At 39.1% G+C, this 9,833-nt stretch overlaps 1 protein-coding gene across 1 annotated transcript in view; it reads left to right on the plus strand.

The window, feature by feature from the left end:
• Positions 1–9,536, plus strand: part of pex14 (peroxisomal biogenesis factor 14) — a 78,063-nt gene extending 68,527 nt beyond the window's left edge. Inside the window, exons 8-9 of the mRNA XM_081387209.1 lie at positions 4,943–5,034; positions 6,168–9,536. Of these exons, the coding sequence (XP_081243335.1) occupies positions 4,943–5,034; positions 6,168–6,627 (552 nt within the window). The 3' untranslated portion in view covers positions 6,628–9,536. The remainder of the gene's footprint in view (positions 1–4,942; positions 5,035–6,167) is intronic.
• Positions 9,537–9,833: the final 297 nt, after the last annotated feature.

Consider the following 9,833-nt stretch of genomic DNA (forward strand, 5'->3'; position numbering starts at 1 on the left):
ATTCAACCACATCCGAATACAAAATAAAATAAACAAATACATACACAGCAATAATAAATATTCCTTACGATCACACAAAAAATTTAATCTAATTAGCATTTAGCAACCATTCACCACATGCTCTATTAAAACAGCAATCTGACTGGCTTAACGTAATCTCAACTGGAAGTTTATTCCATTCCATTGCTGCCATGTACAAAAAGGTATTTTGCCCAGAACAGCTCTTAAATATACAAGGAACTATGTCTGTGACACTACCTCTAGTTGAGTAGCTATGAGATGAGATGATGAAGATATTTTCTTAAAGGGTAACTAAACCCTAAAACAACTTTTTTTAGTTAATGATCTGTAAGACTGGGGCTTTATTAATGCTGTTCATTGATTCAAGTAATTTTTTTGACATTTGGGTTTAAAGTGTTTTAATTCTACAATATATGGTGTAAAAACGCCTGAGTGCTGCCCTCTTCAGGTTGAACGGTGGCTACTGCAGTTGAATTTTCCTGTTGGAAGTTGTGGTACCCTCTGACGTCAGAGGGTACCAGCTAACCACGCCCTTGCCTACCGAGAGACGTGTCTCAGATGTCTGCATTTTCCAGCATTTTTCAAATATTGCTAGTGGGTGGAGTCAGGCTCTGACCAGGGGTTTAGTTACCCTTTAATTTGCGGTTTTTGTATTTGCATGTGTTTTCTTCAGTTGCAGCGCATTGAGCTCTCTCGGCCACCGTAAAAAACTATTTCCAGGTGGAATTTAAGTCAGCTTAAGGTCATTTCAAAGCAAAAGACCACTATGCCACACCACCCACAGTAATAGACAACAGTAAACAAAAGAGAAGAACTCACAGAAAGATACAGAATTGTCATCTTTGTTGTTTGTCTATTGTGGCAGTGCTGATTTTGTCTTTATCACATGCTAATTTAATGCATTATGGTGTCATTATCTTTCAGAAGAAAGCTCCTCATGATGACAAGGTCTTCAAATCCTTTCTGAAGACATGTGCTTATAATCTATAATGAATAGTCATCTGAGGAAAATCGCCTGCTGAAAACATTGCCAGAATGTGAAACTCTTAAGATACAGTTTGTATCTTGCGATACTGTGATAAATCATCTTGTAACAGGCTCCAAAAAGCGCTTTGGAATCGCAATCGAGGGCATGTTTTATGTCCACAGCTTGTTAAGCACATGGGTGTTTTACTGAAGCATCTGGATCCCGTAGGAAAGCATATGCAAACACATCTGGCCTGGCACAAATTGAAGTGAAAATATGAATCTCTCACCCTTCTGAAGTTTGCTAGAATTGCAGACTCACCACTACTCTCACATCCCCCTTCCCCAACCTCCTTCCGTCGCGCCCTTGAAGTTCGCCATCCATAAACTGACTTGCCCCCCAAAAAAATCTTGGTTCACCTCAGATGTGCTTCTGCTAGTTCCAGAAAAAATGCCACAACATTGATCTATTGTTCAACACAGTTCCAGTCATCATCTGCAACAGCAGTCTTAAGTCAAGTAGAAATGGCTGAAATTCTCTATCAAATTCCAGATTGAATTAAAAAGCTTCATTTGTTATGAGTGCCTTGCTGGAAAGCAGCAGTGTGTATAAAGTATACTTCACATCAAAAAGCCCATTAAACAAATCATAAAGTCTACTTCATGCTGATCTTAAATTTTGTTTTGAGAAATGTTGTCTAAAGCCATATGGGAAATTGGGGAAATTATTTTCAGGTCCGGAGCTTGAAATTAAGGACATGTGTTAAGCCTTTTGGCTGTGTATCGTTTTCAGTGTGCGGTTTCCTGAGTTGCCTTTTCAGGGTTCTTCACTCTCTGCAGAATGCGCCAAGCTTGGCAATTAAACTCTTTAATGCGTAAATGTGTATTTAACCCGAAACACATGGTGACTCCTGTTTCCTCAGCTGCTAAGTAAACAGTTTTTTTATATATATTTTTTTTTTAAAACCACACAAATGAAGTATGTTCTGTTTTGTGAGCACAGTCGGCCTTTTTCTCTGGATGAGTTAGTGCTCATACACGAGTTTATGCTCGTTTTCTTTTTCATCTCAGTAGATTAGCTACATACTTTGTGTTTAAATGTCATTATGCACACCTGAAACTGTTATTCAAATGCTGATTGATAAAGTCGTTAACTGATAAAGTCAGTCAGTTGGAACTTCTATAGAAGTGTAGTTTTATTGCATTGTCTTTGTACTGCTCAAAATACTTTACTTTAGTACTTTATCGGGTGCTAGAAATGACTTTACTTTTTTCAATAGTGTTTTTTATTTTTAGTTTGTATAATTTTAAAAGGAATAATTCACTCCAAATGGAAATTGTTGTTTACTCACCCTTATATTTTTCCAAACCAGTATGACTGACTTTTTTTCTGCAGCTTTTTGTTTGAACTGTGCCTTTAAGAGCAGAATCTGTTTTTACTTTTAATGGATTTGCGTCATTTTCTCAGCTAATTTTCTGCGCAATGGATTTAAATATGGTAAAATGTTCTAAACAGGGCTTTAGAGTAGAAGTAGACTGATATATCGGTAATATTTGTCTATTTTGATATCTGCATCCACCATGTGTTTATTTCCCTGTTATGTCATTTCCAAAATTTATTTTCAGGAAATTTTGTAAAACTCATTTGCCATCATTGAATTGCATTGTGGAGTAGAATGTGTATCTGTGGAGTAAAATTTAAGAGTTCTTACTTTTTAAGCTAAAACACCTTGTTTTCCTTTGATAAAATGTAATATTAAATAACACGCAGAATGTTGCATCTCATTCTCCACATATATAACCCATTATCATCATGACTATTTAAGTTAAATTGCTGTGACGTCTGAATCCAATGATAGCTGTCTTTATTAGTGGCTGCTCGTGGAAGATTAGAAGCTCTTACATTTTTTTCTTCTTCCACTGCGGAAGGCTCTGCCACTGGGAAAGTGAATAAACAGGCTCAAATAAATTGTACCAGTGTTTTCACCAGAAAACTCTCCCTTGGGATTTATTTTCGAGCTGATTCAGCCATAAATATACATGCATTACGTGGTGGAAATAGCATCAGAGAGGGAAGCAGTGAATTAATTTGCATTCAGACATTTCTTAACTCGACTTAAGATATTATCCGTTGTTAATGTTCTGCAGACATTTGTTTAATGTATTCCTTGTCTAACTGCTGCTGTGGTGTAAGTACGTGCATATACCTCTCTTGTACAGTATGCTCTACCTCCTTAAATAATTACCCAGACTGTGGTGAAGCTTTGTTCACACTTAAGAGGGTGACGGACCCCGCTCACACTGCACTGACCTCTCTGACTGGATGGCTGCTCACACAGTCAAAGACATGCAGAGAAAGGCCTTTAGCAGCAATTAAACGGTCATCACTAAATGTGTGTGCGTGTGTGTTCGGCTCTTGAAATGAAGAATTGCAACCGCGGAAGTTTAAACACCGCCGGCTGAGAGGTGCTTTGTAGCCTCTGTTAAAATATTATTTAGATTTTATGTCCGAGAAGTGTAAGCTAAGCCTCCGAAGCAATTAATTTTTTTTCCCCGTTACAAAGGTAAAATGAGCAAGAGGTACATTCCAGCCATATTATACCAGATGCCGTGGGGAGTGTGGGATTAAGATGGCCATAATGAGGTGAGGCCTGTAATAAGAGTGTCTTCACCAGGCCTAATGCGCGTGGCTCGGATCAGATGTGGCCTCTTTGAAAATGGCACACTTATCTGAGGGCTTTAGGAGCAGAAAGGAGACAAAACCGCCATCCCTCGCTGTAAATGAGTCTGATCCTTTTCAGATGTGATTCAATTAATTTACTTTAGATTTAATTACATGTGGAAGAGTCCGAGTTATCCCTCTCCTCTCGATAGGGAGTCTCTGCTTTCTAACTAGCCGCCCCCGGTGACTCCGACGTTCTTAATTACACTTTTATTTTCCTTTTCCCCCCAGTCCTTTTTTCCACTTCCTCTTCTTGCTTTCCTTCACCCCTCCCCCCTCAGCGGGCAGATGAACTGGAATGGGATTATGGGGTAGATTGTTTGCTTGTGGACGGTTCAAGGAGTCAGTGGCTCCATGTAGCCGTACAGCAACGGGGTTTGCTTGAGAGCCTGGGTTAATCTGTCAGAACGTTTGGAGAATTGAAATAGAAATGTACAGGTGCTAAAAACTCCCTTTTTTTTCTCTCTATCTCTCTTGAAGTGGGTTTCCTTTCATAAATCGACATTACCAACCACCTGTCTATTTGGAGAAAAAAAAAATGATGGATGGATTTTTTGGGGGGATTTTTTTCCCTTGAATTCATTTGCTATTCAAATGTTTGCTGGCCACTTCAATTGGCCATCACTCCGTTCAGCAATTCATCCCATGGCAAGCAGTTAGTGATAAGGCTTCTTTTAATAAAAACCTCTCTGACTTGATGAATACTTCCATTGTTGTGCCAGAGACCTCTTATCAAACACCTCTGTCCTGCTCAAATCAGCAGTCTGCAATATGTAAAAATATGTAAAAATGGCATGATTAATTCCCTTAGCCTTTTTCTGAAAGATCCTGACCTTACGGGTGGAGAAGATAGAGTTGTTGGGACTCGTCAGTATAGTTGTGGTTTGATATCATGACTTTGAGGACATTCATTGTCTCATATTGGCAGTTTGAATGCATCAGATTATTTTGTTCATTGAGTGACCAGATATGACAGATTTTTTAACATTCTAGGGTAGATCTTCACCTTTAAAGAGAGTAGAGGGTTAACATATTATTAAACCATTTGTGAAGGTAATATTTTTAACCCTAAGTAGCAATTTTTTTAAAAAAATGACCAGGATCATGTAAGTGGGTTAAAGTCTAGAAATCCTTGGTTTCAAGTCTAGAAAGCCCATAGGAGTAAATAATAAGTGTTTGTTGATAACAAAAATGATGATGATCATAATTTGTTGTGTAATTTGGTCTCTTCAGGCCTCATCTGCCACCAACCGCATGCTGGAGTCTCAGAGCATCAGTGAACTCAAGGCTGAGATTGTGTCTCTTAAGGGTCTTCTTCTCAGCAGGTAACTGTTTTCAATCATTAATCAGCTATAACAATAGACAGTAGACAATAACAAGAGACCTTAGTCATAATAGACGCTATATTTAATTTGACAGGGGCCATAATGAGACTGAGGGACTTTAATTCAAAATGTTGTGTATGTGGATGTCAATCCTAAATCTGATGCACCTTCAAAACTGTCTCCACAAAATATTAGATGGAACTTGGACCTATTTTCAAGTAAATTAAATGTGACATCTACTCTTAAGGTCTGCCATCCAAAAGCCATTTATCTGCCATTACAAATATCTTTACAGAGTGCTCAAAACAGCCTGAAAGAAGCCTCTAGTAGATCTTCCAACATGCAAGTTTTGTATTATCACTATGTAAATGAGGGGAGAGCGTTGTTTTTTACTCAGGGCAGCTGATATTTGTATTCCTTGGGACGTTTAGGCAGATAAATGTGTCTGAGATGGTTTGATCTGTATGTGTCATATCGTTCTCTTCACCGGGGCATGTAGCTGGAACCGGCTCATTACTGGTTAATGAGGCCTGATGCATCCAACAGGTTCCCTCAATGCCCCAAGATGGATCTTCCCTCACTTTCATTAATGTTTACTTGATTGTGTATGTATCATGCAAATTAAGATCCAAGTAATCTCATACATCTGAAATTCACACAGATAAAAGCTTTCATTTTGTCTGTTGTTTCACTCTCATTAAACATTTTAAGCTGTAATTACCTTTTTCTTCCAGTGTCTGAATGTTTTATCTGGTTGTCCTCCTCAAGATGTGAGATCTTCGCTGTAAATACAAACCAAGCACACCATCTGCTCAACTTGTTGCCTCATATTCAAACAAAACCACCCTGACAGTACATATCTGAAGCTTTTGAATTTATTTTACTTTTGTTGTGAAGACACGCTTTGTTTTGATTCCGATGCCAGGTGTGGCGTGCATATGGACATAATCTCTCGTGTACTACCATACTGACAAATTTGCTTGTGTTTCCAAAGCACAATAGCTGGACTCACTTGTGCATATTTTAGTCAGAATCAAGCCTGAGGCACAATCTGCACTCTGTTGTGAGAGTTTTCAGCAAACAGTTCAAAGAAAACGCTTGTAATTTTCTATTCACGTCCTCTTTCTTCTCAGGAGACAGTTCCCTGCTTCACCTTCCGTTCCCAAAATCCCATCCTGGCAAATCCCTCTCAAACCAGCGTCACTGTCCAACCCTCCCTCAGTCAACCACACCAACAGCAGCAGTGACATCTCGCCTGTCAGCAACGAATCGGCCAACTCCTCCCCAGTCAAAGAGGGCAACAGCTCCCTGGCCACCCCGTCCGGCTCACACTGCCTGAACGGAGACGTGGGCCTGGGCGCGATTCTCCCTCTGGACCTGAAAGACCAGGTCCGTATGGAAGTGCAGGGGGAGGAGGAAAAGAAAGAGGATGAGGACGAAGAAGACGAGGATGACGACGTGATCCATGCAGATGAGGAAGACCCCCTGAGCGTGCAGACCGAGGACAGGAGAGGAGGCGACGGACAGATAAACGAACAGGTGGAGAAACTGCGGCGTCCAGAGGGGGCGAGTAACGAGAGCGAGGTTGATTAGAGAGTAACCCCCAACCAGACTTCATCCGTCCAGTCACCTTTTCCCAGATTTCCTGAGAGTTAATTTAAGTCCAGATATCACACCCTCGTTGCTGTAATATGGCTACCGTGAGCATCATTTAACACTGTATGAGAGCGGCAGTTGAGGTGGATTATGTTCCTTTCACTGCAGTTCTTTCCCCTTTTGACTTTTCAACATGCAAACTTTCAACGTGCAAACCTGACTGTCGGCACAAACCTTCTGCATGCCTGAACAAGCACAGCGACAGACATTTTTGGATAGACAACGAGAGAATTATGACTTTTCTTTTGCAGCCAGTCAGTCCATACATTTCCCCTAAATGCTAGCTACTCATTTTAATAGAGACCGTCATGCTCCAAAAAAGCCTGTTTGTTCCATAACCCTTCAAGACAATACAAACGTGAACAATTGCAGTGTAGGGACTATAGCAACCAATTAGAGGTACCAAAGAATCAGAAAGTTGGCTTTCTTGTGATCTGAGGCCGTTGGATTTGTTTCTATGTCATTGCGTTGTGTTTAGTTTAGTTCAGCAGTAAAGACTAGTTCAGCAACACTGTTGGATCCGCTTATTCTTTATAGACCTTGTACTCTGTCGTAGTGAAATAACTCTCCTTCAAACGTTTGAGATTGTGTAGTACACAGGGCAGCAGCAGTCTATGTAACAACGATGCCTTGTATTTTGTGATCAGAGTGCTGGCGGATTTGAGATTTCTGTGGAAGAAAGAAAGAGAGGGAGGGATAACATGTTTGAGAACACAGAAAATGAGGCGAAAGAGAAATGTGTTTGTCTCGGTCGTATCTCTCCAGTCTCCAGCAGGGTAGCTGATTTGGTTTATGAAGTATGTTAATAATCAAATGATCGACAAATAACAGATGTATTAGTTCATGCGGCTTGAAATGTCAAGGAGGCTAAAATCGGAAATCTAATACTGAAAGCCTGTTATATTGTATTATATTACATGACAAACCCTCCAGTCCAAATTATATAGGCCTCCTGCAGTGAATAATCTTAACATGAAACGGTGCTGGGGTTTTGTAATTAAACTGTGTAAAACAATGGATGCTTCAGCTGAGGTGCTGACAGTTGTGCTTTTCTCTTTGGGGGCTTTTCTCTCAGAAAGTCATGAGAGGATAAAAAAAAAAAAAAAAAAGACTGAAAAAAAAATTCCCCTGTGATGCAAATGGAGAGTAACGTATGAATATTTAACTAATGAAATTACTCACTCACCAGCTGATGAGAAACAAAGCCAGAGAGATCCTGGAGTGAGAACAAGAGCCTCAGATCCATTGTGACATTTTCACTTTTAACAAATGACCTTCAGAGTAACCGGATTACAGCGCAGCCAGGTGAATTGTGGGTCTGTGGCGGCACAATGCGAAGGCACAATGAAAGAGCTCAACCTGTCTGGCCATGTGTGTATGTTTTCTTACTTCCTAGACTAGGGTTGACTTAACACTAACCCACACAAGAATAGCATATATTCATAAGATACAATGTCAAGAGAAACCCGCTATGTTCGTTTGATATGCAGTGACTTTTTTTTTTTTTTTTTTTATTGGGCGTTGATTTGAAAAGCTAAAAATCCAAATGTTAAGTGAACGTTAGAGGAATAGTCCAGTCAAAAAGACAAAAAAATACAAATACATCTGTCATTTACTCACTCACGTCATTTCAAACCTTTATGCTGTTTTTTTTTTTTTTTCTTTTCACGAATGCTAAAGGATACACTGCTGTTTTGCATACAACCACAGTTCAATTTTGTAATTTAACAGACGTAGTGGTCTGTTAAACTCCAAAAATGACCATGAAAAACCCCATTAAAGTGGTCTATTTATTCTGAAGTTGATCTGAGTCAGTGAGTTGAACTTGAGAAACCAGATCAGTCTGATTCATGAACGGTTTTCAAACGGTCTTGATTAAACGGTTGATCCGGCACACTAAACAGTTCATTCACAAATTGGACTGATCAGGGTCTTGTGTTCAACTGAACATGGCCAGAGCGGTTCTTGAGTTAACAGCTCAAGAATTGCATCAGTCGTTCTGCATCTTATATTGGAGGTGGTCACTATACATGAACTGTCACTTAACACTAGAAAAACGTACATGAAGACTCTTCAAAATACAACATTTTTGTTCCACTGAAGAAAGGCTGTTTGGAATGGCATGAGAATGAAAATAAATTTTATGTTTTGGGTGAACTATTCTTTTAATGGAATCCGAGAAGTCCATTTGATCTAGAAGGTTAATTGTATTGGATTGGTGTCAGAAGTGGCATTGCAAAGTTACAGATAGTTAGCTATTTAAGTGAGAGGAAGGAAGACCATCGGCTTCAGAATGAGACAGCTTTAGTGTGAGTGTGTGTGTGTATGTGTGTGTATGTACCAGTTTTGCTTGACCACATTCAGGAGTTCCTGCAACTGGCAGGTTGTTTTTGGTAGTGTGGCGGCAGAGGCCTTCAAAGAACATAGTTTGCTAATTTTAGCTAATCATTGTAAAGCCTCTGTGAGGGCTACTGAATTAATCATGATATAAGCCACAGATTCAGTGCCTATATCTCTCTTAAGATGACATTCTCATCTCCAACTGTGTTTTTACGATTGTTTTGTTAGGAATCTTACTCATGCTGCTCAGTTTCAGCAATTCAGAATAGGGATTTAAGCATTTGTTTGTGTGTGTGTGTGTGTGTGTGTGTGTGTGTGTGTGTGTGTGTGTGTGTGTGTGGGATCGGTTTTATAAGTAAGCTTAATTCAAAGGTCTGTAACAGTTTGTCTGAAATGCACAGCGTTGCTGTATGTTGATATTGTTGACACCCTGTTGGTATTTGTCATAGAGAAATTCTGGTATGAAAAGACGAATGTACATAATTGTAATAAATTTGATTTAACACAAATATCTTTGTTTCTACTGTTGATTTTTTTTATTTAATAAGGAATAAATGTAACTTTGGTATCATGGTTTCATTGTGACAAAAAAGACAACATAAAAGTGTTTACTGTAAATATAAGAAAGGCGAAATATTAATTAATGTAAGTGATTCATATATAATACATTTGTTTGTTTGTTGGCTTTTTGCCTGTGTTGGAACAGGTGCCTTCCTGATCTAACATTGGCAAAAAGCCCATAAAAAATTAAATGATTTACATATTTTATATATAATTTGCATAAGTAATGAGATGTTCAGCAA

This window comes from Scardinius erythrophthalmus, assembly GCF_964197995.2.
Source record: "Scardinius erythrophthalmus genome assembly, chromosome: 15".
Lineage (NCBI taxonomy): Eukaryota > Metazoa > Chordata > Actinopteri > Cypriniformes > Leuciscidae > Scardinius > Scardinius erythrophthalmus.